This window comes from Ailuropoda melanoleuca, chromosome 11 (genome assembly GCF_002007445.2).
Source record: "Ailuropoda melanoleuca isolate Jingjing chromosome 11, ASM200744v2, whole genome shotgun sequence".
Classification (NCBI taxonomy): Eukaryota; Metazoa; Chordata; class Mammalia; order Carnivora; family Ursidae; genus Ailuropoda; species Ailuropoda melanoleuca.
Genome location: NC_048228.1, coordinates 23,797,597 through 23,818,491, shown reverse-complemented (window position 1 = coordinate 23,818,491; position 20,895 = coordinate 23,797,597). Strand labels below are relative to the sequence as shown.

At 46.0% G+C, this 20,895-nt stretch overlaps 1 protein-coding gene across 2 annotated transcripts in view; it reads left to right on the top strand.

The window, feature by feature from the left end:
- Nucleotides 1–20,895, top strand: part of HADH (hydroxyacyl-CoA dehydrogenase) — a 47,303-nt gene that overhangs the window by 7,884 nt on the left and 18,524 nt on the right. Inside the window, exons 1-3 of one of the 2 annotated variants that reach the window (XM_034671398.1) lie at nt 6,496–6,525; nt 16,881–17,009; nt 20,456–20,613. In XM_034671398.1, coding sequence (XP_034527289.1) covers nt 6,511–6,525; nt 16,881–17,009; nt 20,456–20,613 — 302 coding nt within the window. In that variant the 5' untranslated portion in view covers nt 6,496–6,510. Of the gene's footprint in view, nt 1–6,495; nt 6,526–16,880; nt 17,010–20,455; nt 20,614–20,895 lie in introns of those variants that run through there. The other variant, XM_002916938.4, reaches the window with a different exon arrangement.

Below are 20,895 nucleotides of genomic sequence, written 5' to 3'. Positions count from 1 at the left end.
GACAGTGCAGAGGCCGGAAGGTGAGACAGTGGTAGATGTGGAGGCTGTGGGCCTCGAGGTGGTGTTGAAGTGTTCAGTGTCCGTGAGCAGTGTGTCTGGAGAGGAGGTGACTGGAGGGCTCTGCATGCTGTATGTGGGAACTGAAGTTTTATTCTTTGGTCACTGGGGGCCATTGGAGAGTTTGATGGAGTGAGTACTATAGACAGAAGTACCTTTTACACAGTTAGTTTTAGGTAGAACACTGCTGCCTGTATGTGATCTTAAGTGAATAGTTTCTCTGCTTTAGTTCTGTTTCTTTCCTCAGTAAAGTGAAAGTGTTGTGTTGGATTAGAACAAAAGTTTTTTTTTTCTTCATTGTGGTAAAATATGCGTAACATTACAATCGATCATTGTAGCCATTTTTATTTATTTTTTTTAAAGAGTTTTTATTTATTTGATAGAGATAGAGACAGCCAGTGAGAGAGGGAACACAAGCAGGGGGAGTGGGAGAGGAAGAAGCAGGCTCCCAGCGGAGGAGCCTGATGTGGGGCTCGATCCCGGCGTTCTGGGATCACGCCGTGAGCCGAAGGCAGACGCTTAACGACTGAGCCACCCAGGCGCCTCTGTAGCCATTTTTAAATGCAGGTGTCCCGCGCTTTCCAAGAGCTTGCATTATGCCATTTTGCTTTTATGAAAGATCTATACTAGTCTCTGTTTTCGATAACTGAAAGAACCCATGAAGGATTTTTGCTTTTGTGAAAACAGGTGAAAAGCCAAAACAGCATTCAGCACTTGTCTGTCAGCGACTCCTTTCCTAGGAACTAGCTACACTCAGCCTCAAGCCACCACCGCTCTGAACTGTGTCTGCGAGCACCTGTGCTGTATCTCAGTTTATTTTGTGTATCCATTGGCAAGATGTGTCCTAAGGTAGCCGAAAAGGCTCAGAGAGGTTATTTTTTGGGTCTGAGGAGGCTCAAAATTTTTCCATATAAATTAATGGTAATTGCTTCTTTGTTTTATACCATTTTGGCTCACGAAAGTTTTCATAGGCGTGCTCTACCTCTGGATAGTGGGGGGAACTGTGTGCAGTGCAGTGGCATTCAGGTGTATACACATTGTCGCAAAACCATCATCTCTCTCCAGAACTCTGCATCTTGCAAAACCGAAGTTTTGTACCCATTGAACGATGACGTCCCCCCACCCCTCCCCAGCCCTTAGAAGCCACCATTCTACTTTCTGTCTCTGAATTTGACTGTTCTAGGTACAAAAGTTGAATCATACAGTATTCTTCCTTTTCTAACTAGCTTATTTCACTTAATATTATATCTTCAAGTTTCATCCATGTTATACCATGTGTCCGAGTTTCCTTCCTTTTTAAGGAATAATAGTTCACTGGAATATTTTTTTTAAAGATGTTATTTATTTGAGAGCGCACACTCACACACAGGTAGGGGGAGCTGCAGAGGCAGAGGGAGAAGCAGGCTCCCCGCTGAGCAGGGAGCCCGATGTTGGGCTCGATCCCAGGACTCTGGGATCATGTCCTGAGCCAAAGGCAGACACTTAACCGACAGCCCCTCAGGTGCCCTTCACTGGAATATTTTTAATGGAGTAGTGTATATACCACATTTTGTCTGTCCATTTGCACGTCTTGGGACGCTTGGGTTGCTTGCACTTTTTGGTTACTGTGAATAGCCACACTGCTGTGAGTGTGGGTATACATAGGACTAACAAGGACTATCGAGAGCCCTTGCTTTCAGTTCTTTTGGGTATATACCTAGAAGTAGGGTTGCTGGACGATACGTAATTAGTTTTCCATCTTTGAGGAATTGCTATAACGTATTCAATAGCAGCTGCAACATTTTACATTTTCACCAGCAGTGTGCAAAGGTGCCGATTTCTCCATATCTTTGCCGGTACTTATTTTCTGTTTTTTGTTTGTTTCTGTCATAGTCATCCTAATGGATGTGACTAGATTAGAGATTATTACACTAAAGCTCTGATGTTCTTTAAGGGTTCTGTGAATCTCCATGGTGGTTCCAAACCTCTCTTCCCTGACCTCCGTTTTATATATTGCTCTTCTATATGCATGCCTATAAAGAAGGATTTTATGGGTAAAAAAAGTTTGAAAGCCATTGCACTGAATGATCTTCAGGGTACCTTTCTGCTCTAAAAATCAGAGATCTTGGTCATCTGTAGCTGATAAACATGAACAGTAAATGCTTTTGCTGACCTCTGACCTTGCGGTAGTTGAGAAGCTAAGGTGCCTTAGCTCCCCAGTGTGTTGGAGGGAGTGAGCTTGTTGTGTGTCTGTGGCCATCCGTGACCTGGCTCACACATGTGCTCCTCACAGATGGTCACAAATACAGGGCTTGCATGACTCTAGCCTTGCGCACAGCCCCTTTGATAAAAGGGTACAAGACCTAGTCATATGCTGGAGGAAATTAAGTGTAAGTTCATTTTTGAAATCACAGGGTGCTCATATCGCAGAGCAGCTGTCCTTCAGCTCCGCTTCTGCCTGCATCTTAACCACCAGGGCCGGAAAACAGTTAATCTGCTTGCCCACATAGCAGAGACTTCTGTAGCATTTTTTCCCCTTTGGTAATTGACTAAAGGATTCTGCTTATTAGCTCTTTTTGTTGTTGTTGTTACTGTACTTTTCAAAGTAATGTGATTTTTCATAATTCTAAACTAACTTGAAAGTTACATAAAATTTGTTATAGTTTCTAGTTGTAGTCATGACTTCTTTTTTTTTCTTTTTCAAGTTTTTATTGAATTCCAGTGAACATACAGTGTAATATTACTTTCAGGCGTAGACTTTAACGATTCATCACTTACATACAACACCCTGTGCTCATCACAAGTGCCCTCCTTAATCCCCATCACCCATCTAGCCCATCTCCCACCACCTCCCCTCCAGCAACCCTCAGTTTGTTCTCTATGATTAAGAGTCTGTTTCCTGGTTTGCCTCTCTTCCCCCCCATGTTCATGTGTTTTGTTTCTTAAATTCCACATGAGTGAAATCATATGGTATTTGTCTTTCTCTGATTTATTTTGCTTAGCATAATACCCTCTGGCTCCATCCACACCATTGCAAATGGCAAGATTTCATTCTTTTTTTATGGCTGAGTAATATTCCATTGTATGTATGTATGTGTATGTGTGTATGTATATGTATATATGTATTCACACACACACACAACATCTTTATCCATTCATCAGTCAGTGGATGTTTGGGCTCTTTCCATAATTTGGCTATCGTTGATATGGTGCTGTAAACATTGGTGTGCATATATTCTTTCGAGTCTGTATTTTTGTGTCCTTTGGGTAAATACCTGGTAGTGCAACTGCTGGATCATAGGGTAGCTCTATTTTTAACTTTAAGGAACCTCCACACAGTTCTCCAGAGTGGCTGCACCAGTTTGCATTCCCACCAGTGGTGTAGGAGGGTTCCCCTTTCTCTGCATCCTTGCCAACATCTTGTTTCCTGTGTTGTTAATTTTAGCCACTCTGTATAGTCATGACTTCTTGAGAACTCTGTCCAAAAATAATTTACAAACTAAGGCTTTTTAGAAATCTATTATTCACGTGTTCTTTTCACAAATATTAAGTGTCTTGTGTATGCTGGGTATTGGGGTGGGTAGAAGGTAATGTGTGGTTGCTGCCCTTGAGGAGTTCATTGTCCAGAGAAGGAAATATAAGCATAAACAACTAACTAATAAAGGCAGTTATCTGGGATGCGACCTACAGATGAAAATTTTGGTGGTTTAAATACCTTAAGGTCAGGGGGGCACCTGAGTGCCTCAGTTGGTTAAGCGTCTGACTCTTGGTTTTGGCTCAGGTCATGATCTCGGGGTCTTGGGGTCAGGCTGCACATGGAGGGGTCCCCGCTCACCTGGGAGTCTGCTTCTCCCTCTGCCCCTCACCCCGCTCATTGCTTGCTTGTGCGCAAGTTCTCTCTCTGAAATAAATAAATCTTAAAAAAATACCTTAAGGTAAGACTTCTAAATACATAAGATCTGATCTGATCTATATGCTCTATCACACATTAAGGAAAAAGGGACATTTAAAAGGTGTATGTAAAAAAGCATATGTATGGGGGCGCCTGGGTGGCTCAGTCAGTTAAGCGTCTGACTCTTGATTTCGGCTCAGGTCGTGATCTCAGGGTCGTGAAATCAAGCCCTGAGTTGCGCTCCATGCTGGGCATGGAGCCTGCTTCAGAGTCTGTCCCTCTGTTTCTTCCAGCCCTCAGCTTGCACATTCTTTTGCTCTTAAAAAAAAAAAAAAAGACATATGTATATATTGTACTACCTGTATGTATATGCAATTTATATTTACTGGAAAGTTTTTTCAAAGACTTTATTTAGAGAGCAAGCAGGTGGAGGGGCAGAGGGAGGAGAGAGAGAATCTCAAGCAGACATCTCTCTGAGCATGGAGCCTGACATGGGGCCTGCTCAAGATCTTGAGATCACAGCCTGAGCTGAAATCGAGAGTCAGGCGCTTAACCAGCTGAGCCTCCCAGTGCCCCTACTGGAAATTCTGCTTGGACAGCAACTAAGAGTGTGTCGGGACCACCCTGTGTTGGTATTTGGGGTAACAGCAAATTCAGACTCCGAAGTGGATGATGCAACAGCTCTTTTGGAAAGGTCTCTAGGTGTTATCTTGCGTTCATCTTTAAAAGTTGGTGTTGGTCAACTTTCCCATGTCTAATTTATCTTTTATCTTTCAGACCTTGACTTTCTTCTACATACTGATTGGTTAGTGACTATTCTGAATTTGTGAGATTTTTACAACATAAAATAGCCTATGACCAATTTGTTTTTGATTCATCTGTTGTGTTCATATGCTGGTGATTGCACTGCCATTACATAATGGGGCAGCCAGTGATAGCTAGTGGCTCACACCAGCCCTATTTTTTTTCCTTCAGTATTTAGATCCCTTATGAAAGATTTTTTGTATCTGTAAAATGAGTAGAGGTGCCAAGAAGTGACCACCTCTGTTAAAGGTTGGGAGAGATTTCACTAAAGGAGAAGTGGCCTCTGTGTTGAATTCTAAAAGATGATTGGAGTCCCCCAAGCAACAGTGAGGGAGAAGGGGCTTCCTGGTGGAGGGAACCACCTGGGCTGGGGTGTGAAGTTGGGAAGTGGTATGGAGGAGGAGGAAGCGGGGTGTGGCTGGAGAAGAGCACAGGCTCAGGTTACTGTGCTCCGAAGCATTTGGTATTTAGCAGTTACTTAGGGGACAGCCGCCATGTGCAAGGCATGTGCTAAGTACTAGAAGATATAAAGATCAAATCAGTTTATGCCATAAGGAATTTATTTATTTATTTATTTTTAAGATTTTATTTATTTATTTGACAGAGACTGACAGCCAGCGAGAGAGGGAACACAAGCAGGGGGAGTGGGAGAGGAAGAAGCAGGCTCCCAGCGGAGGAGCCTGAAGTGGGGCTCCATCTCATAACGCCGGGATCACGCCCTGAGCCGAAGGCAGGTGCTTAACGACTGCGCCACCCAGGCGCCTCTGTGCCATAAGGAATTTAAGTCCGGGAGTAGAGGTTGCTAGACAAAGAGCCAAATGATACAGTTTACTTTGATGTAAAGTAGCAGAATAAGACCAGTAAAAATCTGGCTCTGAGGTTTCAAAACAGAGAAAAGAGCACATTCATTTTGAAAAAGGCTTCATGGAGAGGGTAGCATTTAAAGTGGGTCTTGGATAATGGGTAGGATTTTTTTTGCACAGAAATGAAGGGTTAAGATTAAGAAAAAAGTGTTGTGTAGCAAATTGTGACCATCGGAATAGTGGTACCATAATGAAGGTCAAAGAGAACTGGTTTTAGGGTCGAGATGATGACTGAGGACATCAAGATGATGACTGAGGACGGAATATGTTAGTTTCAGGCACAGTTGGAATTATGAGAATGATTGAGAATCCAGAAGAAAAAGATACAGAGACAGAAGAAAAGAATATTGAAAGCAGAATTTTGAAGGATACCTTTGTTTAGAGGTTGAGAAGACTCAGAGAAGTCAATATGGGGACGCCTAGGTGGCTCAGTTGGTTAAGTGTCTGCCTTTGGCTGGGGTCATGACCCCAGGGTCCTGGCATCAAGTCCCGAGTCGGGCTCATTGCTCGGGGAGGAGTCTGCTTCTCCTTCTGCCTGCTGCTCCCCTTGCTTGTGCACGCATGCGTGTGCGCTCTCTCTCTCGGACAAATAAATACATAAATAATCTTAAAAAAAAGTCAGCATGGCTAGGAGAGCAGAGATAAGAAATAGAGATAAGAAATTGAAGAGAGAGTTTCAAAAAAGTGAGCTCTAGTTGGCGGTGTGCCCGGCTGAGGAAAAGCAGAAGAGGAAGTCAAAGATCAGGCGCTGGCATTAGCAGTCGGAGGACCACGGAGAAGTTACGCGTGACCCCACAGCAGTGCTGGTGGACGAAACCATATTGCTAGGGTTTAGGAACTGCGTGGCCGGGCAGAGAGTGGAAGCACCAAGCGCGGTGACCAGAGTGTCATCTAACAAGCACCATTGCACCGCCTATGTGCCTGGCATTGGTAAGCACTTGAAAGACATTCGCTTCTTTAGTCTTCACAGCAATCCAGTGAGATGGGAACTGTGTTATCCCTTGTAACACATCAGAAAACCATAGGCAGAAAGGCTGCATAACTTGCCCGAAGTCATGCAGTAAGTGGCTAAGCCGGGGTGTTCCGCATACCACTCTGCCACACAGTAATCGAAGGACTTTAGTGGTGAAGCGAAGGCCAGCTTCAGGCAGTTAAGGAAGTTTGTGGGTGCCCCCTCCTCACCTTTTCCTTACTTTTTAAAAAGATTTATTTTAGAGAGAGAGAGAGAGCTCACACTCACAAGTGGTAGGGAGGGGAAGAGAGACAAAATCTTCAGCAGACGCTCTGTGAGCGTGGTTCCTGATGCTGGACTCAGTCCCACAGCACTGAGACCATGACCTGAGCCGAAACCAAGAGTCGGATGCTTAACCGACTGAGCCTCCCAGGTGCCCCTTACTTTCTTTTTAAATGAAGATAGATCCCAGTCTGTAAAAATGGAAGATCAAAGAAAGGAAAACCTGAAAATGAAAACCAGAAAGGGAACAAGTGTTGGGATCAGAAGGTGTAAGAACAAAAGCAAAATAAAATGATTTACCTTAGGAGGCTGTACCCGGATCCAGTATCAGGCCTCAGACCCTCAAACAAGGAGGAAGGGAGCTGCCTAGAATAAAAATTATAAGCTCTGTGACATGCCAGGCACCACTGTGGGCGTTTAACATGTATTAACTTGTTTAATCCTTTCAGCAACCTGCTGCTCCCCATGGCCCACAGAGGTCATGGAATGTTTCCCATCTCACGGCTGGTAATTGAGCTCCAGGTGGGCTAGCTCTTGCCCAGCTCAGAATGGTCTTGGCTGTTCCCCTCAGACCCAGCCATGCCTTTTGGGTCAAGAATAGCCAGCACATGAGCTCCAGAGGCAGACAGCCCTACCTTCAAATCCGAGTCATCTCCAGACCTTCAGATAGCTTATTGTTACAGCGCCTCCCCCAGAGGCTATTATGAAGATGTAATTGGGTAATCTATGAGGAGTGAACGCTCTCTGAGAGCAGGGGGTTTGTTTTGTTCACTACCTCATCCCAGACCCTGGAAGAGGCACGAAGGACATAGATGTTGAGTTAGTGGTAGGCAGAAGTTGAAGGAATGAATGTAGAGATGTGGCCAGCATGATACTCTAAGTGGTAGTTCCCCTCCATTCATAGGGGAGCACAGGGGTTGGGGAGGGGATCAAGAATGCTCGCTTCTAAGAAGCCAAGGTTTTTTTTTTNCCAAGGTTTTGTCTGTGACTTTTGATCATTTGTTGGAAGCATTTTCTAAAAATACCTGCGTTTTTTTTTTTTTTTAAGATTTTATTTATTTATTTGACAGAAAGACAGCCAGGGAGAGAGGGACCACAAGCAGGGGGAGTGGGAGAGGAAGAAGCAGGCTCCCAGCGGAGGAGCCTGATGCGGGGCTCGATCCAGGATCACGCCCTGAGCCGAAGGCAGACGCTTAAGGACTGCGCCACCCAGGCGCCCCAATCCCTGCATTTTTTACCCAAACTGTTCTCAAAGGCTTCCCCACTGTCCAGATTGTGAAGCCCAGTACAATTATTTGGCTTCCAAGAACAGCACAGTGATCTTGTTCTGCTCTTAGCCTTCAAACCAGAGTGTAACAGAAAGCCATGAATGAAGACCCAACCACTTGAAGGACTCTGGATTTCACTGGGGAGGAGTCACCCAAAAGCCATAACCATGAGCCACCATCTCTATCATAGGAGAGAAGTGGGCCTCAGCAGCAGTTAGGTATGATGCTTGCAAGAAAAAGTGAAGAAAGTGAGAAATTAGATGGGAAAGAGATTTTAAGTTCAAAAAGAAGAAACTAAAGAACTGTGTAGGATGGTCTTAGGAGTTCTGATATTGACATTTTTAGACCTGGGTGGTTACTGGAGGAAGGAATGTGACCACATGGAGACTTCTGACTTGCACTGTAAGAAAATGAAACAAACATCTGTTAAGGTTGGGAGAGATGAGCTTAATGTGGGGAAACTCAGTTGGGAGGCTTTTGCTGTTGAAGTGTGTGTCCCTACACTAGTGTGTGATTATGTGGGACTCAAAGAGGAATGCTGTTGAACCAAGTGTCAGCACTGTGTTTCAGTTTAAGTGTGTGGCTTTTTTTTTTTTTTTCTGATCCTCGTAACTCAGCATACACACCTTCTTAACATTTGATCTTCTGGTTACCAGAAAGATTAAATGAGGTCATTGTTTTTCCAACTAAAGTCTTTATGAAAAGAGGATTTTGAGGCTCTGAGAGTTCTATAAGAAATTTAAAAAATTCTGTGTTTTCGTCTCATTGAAGATCCTGCAGTTTTCAGCATCTTCTGGATGATGTGAGTGTTTTTATTGTATCATCGATGAGACCTGAGGCATCAATGCCAGTGTGTACATTTACATTCATAATGTTAATTCGTGCCAAGGGAAGACACAGTACCTCCTCCAAGAACCTTTTGCTGTAAATTGAAGAAAGAAAAGAAATGGGAGACTAGAACAGTTCCTGACACTTGGTAAAGATGTAGGAACTCTGAATGCTGAAGAGCCGACGAGCCTCCCAGCGGGTACCATGGTGCTCACGGTATAGATTCTTGTATTACCCGGATCCTGTCCTGGGACCAGTGATTAGCTGTGGGAGTAGTGTTAACTGCGTAATGAATTTTCCTGTTCCAGACGTCAAAAGTAATAAAAATAATAAATAATTATATGCTCTTTTATTGCAGGTTTTAATCTCATCGTCTGCAAGAGAATGAACTACAGAACTGTAAAGTGACACATTAAAATTGGCATTTGATAATACTTGAGAATTGGTTAAATAAAATTGAATGAGATAGGCCCGATGTCTGGCACATAGGAAGTACTTTAAACTGTAGTTGTTACTAGGGATGGCAAACCTCTGGGGACTCGGGTTTCAGTTTGTTGTGGAGTTTTTCAAGGGATTTCTTCTCTAGGGAGCTCAGGATTTTTCCTGGCATTGTGACCTGTGGAGAAGAAAGAAAGGGAGTGGCTAGCTTAAGGTTGTTAGGGGTTAGCCAGGAGCCAGCAGTAAATAGTCAAAGATCAGTATAGATGCAAATGTGGGCAGAGATCAAGGCCAGAAGACAGCCATATCAAGGGAAGGGACTGGAACATAACTGGGACACACGTGTGCGGGGCCTGACTTTCAAGAAAGGAATTAAGAAGCAAGTTCTCTTTAGGGGAGCTATAGCAAGACCTTGATGTTCAAGAGGCCTGGGCAGAAGTAGGGGCTTGGTGGGGCCTGACTTTTCATTGAGGAATTTGGGGAGAATTTAGAGGAGAGGAGTCTTCCAGGTAGTATCTTCTAGATAACCTCCAGAACTTTCTCATGAACACAGGACAGCAGGAAGACATAGGAACCCTACTGATTTTGGGACAGGGATTTGCTGGCCTCTCAGTGGTTTGAGATAATTGGCAACCCAGAAGGGCTGGAGTAGGTTGGATAGTAATCAGGGCAGACAGGTTCTTTATTTTTGAGTGATGCTTTAGTATTTGGGCTGCACATTAGAGTCGCCTGGGGATGTTTCTCTTTCTCTCTCTCTTTCTCTCTTAAAATAAATAAATCTTAAAAAGCGGGGAGGGGGTAGGTCGTCTGGGTGGCTCAGTCAGTTAAGCGTCCGAGTCTTGGTTTTGGCTCAGGTCATGATACCAGGGTTGTGAGATCGAGCTCCTTGTTGGGCTCTGCACTCAGCTGAGAGTCTGTTTAAGACTCTTTTTCTCCCTCTCCTTTTTCCCCTTCCCTCTCTTTCTCTCTCTCTCTCACATAAATAAATCTTAAAAAAAGATCATTTTGGGTTGTTTTTAAAATGCCAGTGCCTTCAGACTGAATAAATCAGAGTCTCTCAGATGCGGTTTGGACGTTGGTCCGTTGAAGTGTTGCCCAGGTGATTCTAACCTGCAGCCCGATTTGAGCACAGATCTTAGAGCGTCAGAATCACCAGGAAGGCTTTGTTAACATTCTGGCCCCAACCCAGAGTTTCTGATTTATTGGGCTGGGAGTGGAGTCTGAGAATTCGTATTTCTGACAAGTCCCCAGATGAGGTTGATGCTGCCGGTCCAGGCCCCACAGCTTGAGAACGGCTGTCCTGGAACCACAGGCTGTTTCAGGTGTCTTTTGAGGCTTTCCTGCTCACATGGCAGATGTCATTTGTCTGGAAAGATGTTCTTGGTTATCAAGCCCTATATGCTGTGAATGGACTGTGATTTGATTGAACTGAAGCTGCTTCTGTGTGTTGTTAGAGCCCTTGCTAATAGCCCTCACCACGGGGCAGTGTACACGTCACGGAACCTCCGTCAGCCCCAGTGTACCTCATCTACAAAGTGCAATGGTGCTGCCGATTTCCTGTGTGCTGTGAACGTGTGTTAGGACTCCGGTTCGGGGAAGAACTGACGTGTGATTTAAGAGGAATTTTTGTAGATGTCACCAAGTCCATAATAGTTACTAAGGAAGGCATGGGGGACAGAGAGTACAAAAGGTCAATAGCATGAAATTTTTGTAAAATGATAGTATTTACTGTATCTGGAAAGCTGGTTGTCTCAGCAAATAGGATAGCTTTCCTTGTACTCCTCTAACTAGATTACAAGAAAAGTTCCGGAGCCAGGCAGCCTTGGAATTTGAACTCTGGCTTCACAGCTTAGCAGCTGAGTGATACTGGGCCGAGTGACTCAACCTCATCATTCCTTTTTTTTTTTTTTTTTTGCAAAACAGGGATGATGTCTGCTTCAGCAAGGTTGTTGGATTGATCAGAAGTAGTCTTGGAAAACGCAGAGTGTGTGCCTGGCACATAGTAAATGCTCAGTACATTGCCTTTCTTAATTTTGCCTCATTTAGCTCTCCCAGCTCTTAGGGATCTCATAGGAGAAATAAGACAAGTGCATTCATAATTTAGAAAGAAGCAAGCTGGCCTTTATTAAGTGGCCTGTGGCTGTCTAGCCATGCTTAAGACTGCCTCAGCTTACGGAGCCAATCTGGGATGAGGGTCAGGCAGCAGGGAAGTGAGCCTGACATGGAATGCATGGGACAGGGGACAGACCGCTTGCATCCTGAGTCCGTCCCAGTGCTGGACACTTGAGACACACAGCAGGAGGAGTAGATTAATACAGTCAGAGAACACTGGACTCATCCCGTGGAAATTCTGCTAAGCACCTGTTTGTTCATTTATTTAACAAGTAAACATTGAGTGCTGGCTGTGGGCCAGGCACTTTGGGGTGCAAAGACAAATAGGGCTTGAAGTACCCTCAAGAGATTGCTGACCTGGTGTCCCTAGGGTATTTCTATTTCTGCAAGACATGATTGCAAGGAACTAGAGCATTGGATGGGTTGCTCTCTGCGGGTGGGTAGAATGAAAATGTTGCCGTAACTTGAAATCACCCAGGTTATGTTGTAACGTTCATTTGTTCCTGCGCAAATGTGACCTGCTCTAAAGAGCTTCTTTATAAAATGGAAAATATTTCAAGGAGAGTTTAATTGTCTCTTTTTTGCCTGTATTTCCTTTATTCGGACCTAACCATACCCACTTGGGTTTAAGTGGGAATGTCCTTTCTACCTGTGTCTCTACCATAAGATTGCCTTCATATTTTCCTGAAGTTTGTGAATTAATCAAAGAAGGAAAAGCTGAAGTAGAAAGTATCTACAAAAACAAACAAAACAAGACTGCTGGCGATAACTGTTTAGAGTATACAATTGTTGCCTTCTCACTGGACCAGAAATACTGGTAGAGGCATTTTGGAGCATAGAAAATGCTCTAGTCACTTGAAGGAGAGAGATGACATTGAGCTTTTTGAGACCAGTGGGGCACGGTGGAGCTGAGGGAAATTTTGCCGAGCGAGAATATGATCAAGAACACACGGGGAGAGATCTGTGTTCTTCCTCTGTCAGGTTTGGCCCCGCCTTGCACCTCCTGCGTCTTCTGGGGGAGGGAAGCTAAATGGGACACACTTAGTCACTTTGATACGGTCATTTGACATGCATGCTTTGCTGTCCTGGAGCGTCGTCTGGAGAGCCTTGTCTCAACAGCTGTTTTTGGCCAATGTCTACACACGTGTTGTCTCCAGTGTGCTCAGTCAGAAACCCGGCTGAAGCAAGGCAGGGACCGATTGCCCAGTGACTTCTTGCAATGGGGGCAGGGAGTGGCTGGGGGAGTTTATGGGAGGACTTTGGATGAGACAAGGTCAGCATGAAGGCTGAAAATGCTTTTCTGGCCATGGTTTTTCCTGGTTGAATTTTAGTGTTTTTGTAACACATATGTCTCTGGGTTGAGTATTTGGGGGCACTTCCCCTCTAGGTTTGGTTCTGCTTGGAGTTTAAAAAAAAAGCAGTTATAGTTGATCCTTGAATAACATGGGCTTGAACTGTGGGGATCCACTTATACACGGATTTTTTTACAGTATTTTTTTAAAAAAGATTTTATTTATTTTGAGAGAGAGAGAGAGTGAGTAAGCAGCGGTAGGGGAAGAGGGAGAGAGAGAATCTCCAGCAGACTCCATGCTGAGACTGGAGCCTGACGTGGGGCTTGATCTCACGACCCTGAGATCATGACCTGAGCTGAAATCAAGAGTCAGATGCTTAACTGATTGAGCCACCCAGGCGCCCCTATTTTTTACAGTATTGTAAATATATTTTCCTTATGATTTTCTTAACATTTTCTTTAGCTTGCTTTATTTTAAGAATACAGTTTATAATACATGAAGCATACAATATACGTATGAATTCATTGTTATTGGTAAGGCCTGTGGTCAACAGTAGGCTATTAATAGTTAAGTTTTGAGGGAGTCAAAAGTTGTATGTGGACTACATCAAAAACTAATGATGTGTACTGTATGGTGACTAACGTAACATAATAAAAAATTTTTAAAAAAGCCAAAACCAAAACAAAACAAACCAAAAAGTTGTATGTGGATTTTCAATAGTGCAGGGAGTGGGGGTCAGCACCCCTAACCCCAAGTTGTTCAGGGGTCAGCTGTCTAAGGAAAGCATTGTGGCTTATCTGTTATATAACCAAAAATGCCCCATGACTATCACAATCAAGCGGTACTATAATACCTTTGAAAGTGGGTTTCTAGAGAAAAGGTGTGAAATCATTCCTCACTTGTCCCTCACCCCTCACTTCTCTATGGTTAATCCTTTATTCCTTGGAAAGTTGGCCCATTCTAGATGTCCTCCTTTTATCCAGCCTTCTGAGTTCAGTGCCTGACAGGATTCTTCACGATGGCAGTTTTTTTTTTTTTAATTTGACTTCCCACGTATGGAACCTTATGTACTTAGTTTTCTCCCCTGTGTATTCTCTGTGTGATTATAAAGTACCTAAGCAAAAGGACACTGCCCTCATTTTTCTTTATCTCTGTTCCCTTCAGCTTTGGTATTATCTTGTGCAAATATACTTGAATTTTCTTCTCCAACTCCTTGAGGAGCAGAAAAATCCAAGTGATGCCTGCTGGAGCTGAAGAGGGGGAAAGCAGATCGGGACCTAGTCAGGTAGAAATCTGGGGGGTCCTTTCTGGCCTATTTGAAGGACAATCTAGGTCAGAGGTTAAGAGGGACAAAGTGAAAATATTTGTGTCATTCCAGAGGGACTCTCAGAGGAGCCAGAATGAAAATGGAAGGTCCCTAAAGCTAGCGCCTCTGCTCGCCCCTGCCTTGCAGGCAGGGTGCCCCATCAGTGGTCATCACGCCGCCCTTCAGCTGCTGCTGCCCAGGGGTGCCTGCCACAAAGTAATTTCATCTCCAACTGCATCTGGACTTTGAGATTTATTTTCTTAGTTTCTTTTTTTTTTTTTTTTAAGATTTTATTTATTTACTTGACAGAGATAGAGACAGCCAGCGAGAGAGGGAACACAAGCAAGGGGAGTGGGAGAGGAAGAAGCAGGCTCATAGCAGAGGAGCCTGATGTGGGGCTCCGATCCCATAACGCCGGGATCACGCCCTGAGCCGAAGGCAGACGCTCAACCGCTGTGCCACCCAGGCGCCCCTATTTTCTTAGTTTCTGTGTCAGGATCCTCCATCAAGTCCTCCCCCCACTCCTCCAGGCTTGGTGATGTAGTCACAAGACTCAGTATGTAATGATAGTCATGGCTACAGTTTATTTCAGCAAAAGGGTGCAAAACAAAAGCAACAGAGGGAAAGGGGCAAGGGGCAAAGTCCGGAGGAGAGCAGGGACCGTTTCCAGAGTCCCCTCCGTGTGCAGTCACACAGGACACACACAGTTCCTCCGGCAGCAAGTTGTGATGACACATGTGAAGGGTCTACGAGGGACACTCGTCGGAGACCCAGGGCCCTGGGCTTTTCTTGGGGTTGGTCACACAGGTACCCTCTGCCTGGCACATACCCAAATTCCTGCCCCCTCCGAGGAAAGCAGGTGTGCAGCAGAGACCACAGCGCCTAAGCAGTTCAGGCACAGCGAGCCATTCTTCTCAGGGAAGGATGGGGGCTCTCAACGAGGCTGAGTTTCCAGGGGCCAGCCAGGGGCCTGCTGGGTTGCCTTTTCTGCTCAATTTCTAATGTGCTCTTGCTTTTTTTACTCTGAATGCGTGAGAGGGCCCAACTCGTGTCACGTGATTTGAGATGTTGGCAAGCTGAGTCTCGGTCTCTCGTTCTTCACGGAGAAAGCCTGGGTGTTGTTCTTGGGCTGCGCTGCCTGCCTGCAGCCTGTGTTTCCGCCAGCAGGGCAAGGTCACTGCTTGCCTCTGTCCTTTTATCAGGATAGCTCTTGTTACCGCCGTTACCCAGCAGGGCTGATCAGACCTTCCTGTCCTGGCAGTGCTTCCTTGTCCAGGTCCCCAGGTAGGCTTGGGGCGCCGGCAGCCTTGCCTCTCCTGCCCACAGGTCCGGCAGGCTCAGGCTTGCAGCCTCTGTCGGAAGCTCGCTCAGGGACAAGCCTGAGGTGCCCTTGTAATTAACTTCCATTCCAAACCTGTCTTACCATTTTTTACCGTGTTCTTTGGGAATCTTGGCTCGGGTTTGGACCTCTTTGCCTTCGCGTTTTGCTCTTGGGTTACTATTCCTCTCGGCTTTCAGTTTGGGATTTTAGTTGCCCAGTTTCAAAAACCTTGCATCATGACGTTGGGTTAGAACTGTTCTTACTGGCAGGTTCATGTCAGCTAACTGTCCCCTCTCCTACACACTGCTGACCCACAGACATTCCAGAGCGGTGATTGCGCAGGGGCCTTCTCGGACCCCGAGGGACATCTCAGTCATGCTGGCATCTTGTATCACTTATGTTTGTGGTAGGCCGCATGTCCTCTTGCTTGTGGCTTGAACTGAGTACAATGCCTACCTGTAATGTGACCCAGTGACCTACTTTTAGCCACACTTACCTGTTCCACAGCCCTTGTAAAAGATATTGGCAAATCGTGATGAAAAAGGGATTGATTTGTCACCGTGGCTAAACTAAGCTGGCTCCAGGTGGACTTTGGGGCAGCTGCACTAAATGTACCGTCTGAATTTCAGCCAAGGTGGGATGGGAATTGCCCTCCTAAATTGGCTGGGTACCAGAGATCTGCTTTCACGGGAGCCGTGTCTTTAAATAGCCCTCAGAATCTTTTTTTTTTTTAAATTAATTTATTTGAGAGAGAGAGCGTGTGAGAGTGAGCACATGCATGAGTGGGGGGCGGGGCAGAGGGGGAGAGAGAGAATCTCAGGCAGACTCCACGTGAAGCCCTACATGGGGCTCGATCTCACAACCGTGAGATCATGACTTGACCCAAAACCAAGAGTCTGACACCTAACCAACTGAGCCCCCAGGCGTCCTGGCCCTTGGAATCTTTTTGCTACCATTTTGAAGGTCTTGTTACTGATTTAAGGACTACAGAAGAGGTGAGCTAAGCAGTTGAGCTGCACAGGATTCTCCAATTCTAAGGAAAAAAGATGGTGGGTGGGGAGTAAGTGCTCTGTGAATGGGCTGTGGAGCGCTTGGAACATGGCTAGTGCCATTGAGGAAGTGCGTTTTTCATTTTATTCAGTTTCAGTTTATTTAAATAGCCACCTGTGTTCGGTGACTGCCTTGTGGGTCGGTTGGGAAGTAGCTCTGGGGTGGCCTTCGGAGCCTTGATGCGCGTCTCAGCTCCGCTGCCTGCCTGTCTTGTGATGGTGCACATACTTCTTAACCTACTAAGGTGTTTCTGAGAATTCATCGTTCACCGTCCGTGTACAGGCTTTAGAGCAGTGCCTGGCAGGAAGGGTGTGTTTAGTTGATGCCGCCTTATTAGGATGTTTACTGGGTATTTTGAAGAGAATGGTGGCAGAGTTCATATGGAACTCTTTTTTAACTTTTATGTTTCCTTTCTTTCTTTCTTTCTTTGCCCTAGGTCGCTGCTGCAACTGGCCACACAGTAGTGTTGGTAGACCAGACAGAGGACATACTGGCAAAATCTAAAAAGGGGATTGAGGAAAGCCTTAGGAAAGTGGCCAAGAAGAAGTTTGCAGAAAACCCCAAGGTAATGTTTTGTTTTATATACCTCAAGACCTGTCCTCTGAACATAATACATTTGGTGGCCTTTGCTTGCTTTTTTATTTGTTGAGTAAAGCTCATTTTCCCATAACTTTAGACCAATATAAATGACATAATCGCTGAACGTTCGGTGAGGACTGAGTACAAAACAGGAGAAGTAAATAACCATATTATCGGGTAGGTTTGGAGATTGGGGAGAAGGTTTCTGCAGGTGGTGAACTCATTCTGTCCACCTGTTTTGTCCACCTAATTGACAAACACCTATTCTGACATACGGATGGCAGAGACCAAAACAGGAAGAGAATTTTGGTACTTGCAAGTTAAAAAGAGAATGATGTAATAAACATTGCATTTAGGTAGAAAATCTTGATTGCTTAGGTAATATCTTAGGCACATTTATAATATAGTTACTGGAGAGAAAGATACAGAGAGTGTTGTTCTCACTTCCCAGCCACAGAGGGGGGTACGAGAGCTTGAGGAACTCCTAGTACGCCCAGAACTCTGGTTTACTGACCCTTTCTCCTTGGACCTTCACGTTTATTTAGAAATACTGCAGGAAGCACTCAAGTGAATTTTTGTTTACCTTTGCCACCTTCTTAAAGTTGCTTAAGATCGATCTCTTCAGGGCTTGGATGGAATTTCACTTCATATACGGGCAGAGAAGAGGGCAAGGGGGGCTTTTGTTGTGTTTGTCACCTCGGCATGTACAGTGGTGTGGCTCTTCCCTTTTGGAATTTTGTATAGTAAAATATATGTAACATAAAATTTGCCATTTTAACTGTTTATAAGGGTACGATTTCGTGACTACATTGACGCTATTGTGCAGACATCACCACTTTTTTTTTTAAGATTTTATTTATTTATTTGTCAGAGAGAGAGAGAGAAGGGGCACAAGCAGGGGGAGCAGGAGAGGGAGAAGCAGGTTCCCAGGGAGCAGGGAACCCGATACAGGGCTCCATCCCAGGCCCCTGGGATCATGACCGGAGCTGAAGGCAGATGCTTAATGGCTGAGCCATCCAGGCGCCCCATCGTCACCACTCTTTACAAAACTTTTTCATCTTTCCAAAGAGAAACTGTACCCGTTAAGCAGTAACTCCTCATCCTCTCCTCCTTCCAACCCCTGGTGACCTCAAATCTACTTTCTGTGTCTCTAAATTTGCCTCTTCTAGGGACTGCATGTAAGTGGAATCATAGGATATTTGTCCTTTTGTGACGGATTAATTTCCTTTGGTCTACTGTCTTCAGGGTTCATCCAGGTGGCAGCACGTGTCAGAACTTCATTCTTTTTCCTGACTGAATAATATTCCACTGTGTGTATAGACCACATTTTGTTTAGCCATTCATCTGTCAGTGATACTTGGGTCGTTCTCACGTTCTGCTCCTTGTGAATGATGCTGCAGTGAACGTTGATACACCGTCTGTCCCGGTCCTTCTTCAGCTCTTCCGTGTATGTGCTGGCAGTAGAGCTGCTGGGTCATGAGACCGTCCTGTGTTTGGCTTTTTGAGGAACCACCAAACTGTTTTCCATCGTGGCTAAACCATCTTACATTCCTGCAGGCAGTGTATGAACGTTCCAGTTTCTCCACACCCCGGCCAGCACTTTGGTTTTCCATTTCTTCTTCGTAGTCGTCACAGGAGGGGTGAGGTGGTACCTCGCTGTGGTTTTGGCTTGTGTTTTCTTATCACGTAGTCTCCTTTCAGGACTCAGAGGGGAGGGGCAGGAGTGGAGTTGATTTTCACCCTCCCCCTGAAGAAATCCTAACAGTAAACATCCCAGGCAGATTAACATCTCTGTCACCTGTCCCCCATATTCTCCACGACGGGGGGGACCTGAGATAGGGCTTGTTGTGACGAGGCAGGCGGGATTTTAAGAGCCCTGGGCTGGAGGTCGGAGTCGAGGACAGAGTGAGTGTGAACCCAGGTAATCTGCATTTTTCATGTGTTTACTCTGTAAACTTGTGCTGCTTGTCCCCTTTGTGCACAGGCTCTGGGCCCCACTCAGAGGGTCAAAAACAAACAAACCAAGGTGCTTGTGCTCAAGATGCACGGCTCCTGCTGAGTGAGTCCTCGGGGGCTCGGCGCTTGGGGTTTCTCATCTGCGCCCGGCAGGTGCGTGGAGGAGGGACGTGTCCACTTCTCTGGGCCTGACCGGCGCCGATCGGCACAGCGGCCGTGGGCCAGGAGGGGCCGGGGAGCGCGTGATGTGGGGCACGCTGTGTGAGACAGACCCTGGAATTCAAAGACTTACTAGGAGAAAAGAATATAAGACATCTCAGTGCTTTCTATATTGATTACAGGTTGAGATGATAATACTTTAGATGGATTGGGTTAGACAAAATTAATTTTACCTGTTCACTTTTTATAACGCAGCCAATAGAAAATTGAAAATCGCCTGTCCTCTCGCAGTGTGTTTCTGTGGAACAGCTCTGAGAGGTGTTTTATTCCTGGTGGTTTTGGACGCCTTCGCTGATTGTGACCACTTTGATGCCCCAGGGACAGTCGGTCTTGAGATAAAATGGTAGTTGATAGGGGCGCCTGGGTCACAGCGGTTAAGCGTCTGCCTTCGGCTCAGGGCGTGATCCCGGCGTTCTGGGATCGAGCCCCACATCAGGCTCTTCTGCTGTGAGCCTGCTTCTTCCTTTCCCATTCCCCCTGCTTGTGTTCCCTCTCTCGCTGGCTGTCTCTTTCTCTGTCGAATAAATAAATAAAATCTTTAAAAAAAAATGGTAGTTGATAGAGGCGCTGCCTTCGGCCCTAACTGAGGTCTGTTTGTGGAAACCTGGAGGCACAGATGAGACGAAGGTGGGACTGCGAGCTGTTCGTGAGCAGAGGCTGTGTCTGGCGTGTTTGTGCAACCCCAGTAAGCTGGCCTGTGATGGGCGCTGATTACTTGCAGGACGACTAAGTCCGGTGCGCTTACCCTCTCTTGCCCTTTCTCAGCTCTTCTCTGCCTCTGTTAGCGATGAACAGTCAGCAGCACCCCTCAGACTAATGAATGGTGCTGAGCTGGCCTTGTCCTCTTCTCCGGAAGGTCGTATCTCAGGACCTGTTTCCTGCCACAGTGCATGGCAGTCTGCTCACGGCAAGAACAGAGAGACAGCAGGCCCAGACAGGTGCTGCGAGAGGGCCGCGTGGTAACTGAGCAGAGCCGATGGGCTGCGTGAAGGGCCACGACCCGCACACCACAGTGATTGTTGACCAGCGGTTGGCATGGTCCCAGGCTGATTCTTGCGCTGGTGTCTAGAAGTTCCTGAGATGCCATCGTCCCTAAGCAGACGTGAAGGGAGTTTTATTGCTTAGAATTCCCGGGCGTATTCAGGTTGCCAGTGCACCTGTCCTCACCCTCCTGTCTCCTCCTGTCTCAGTGGCCGATCACACACTGTTTTCCGGTGGGTCCAGTGAACGCTCTCTTCTCCTTCCTCCCCCTGTCAGGCGGGCGACGAGTTTGTGGAGAAGACCCTGAGCAGCATATCGACCAGCACGGACGCAGCATCCGTAGTCCACAGCACGGACCTGGTGGTGGAGGCCATCGTGGAGAACCTGAAGGTGAAGAGCGAGCTCTTCACGAGGCTGGACAAGTTTGCCTCTGAGTATGTGACCGTGGCTGTTCTTGTTGGGTCTGAGGGCTCCCACCCTGGACGTGGGCTCTTCTCCCAGGAGGGAGTCTTGTGACAGCAAGCCCGCTTCTCTTTCTACTACCCCAAAGCTGATTCCAGAAGACCTGGCACTGTTTCCGCTGTCCTCCCTCCTCCCACTCCCAGTCTGCTTCCCAAGGCTTGGGCTGCCTTTGTCTGATCTTTGTCCCCAAATGGTGGTGGGATTTCCCACCGTAAAGGGGAAGGTCCTTTCATGGACAGTCCTCTGTCTCTTGC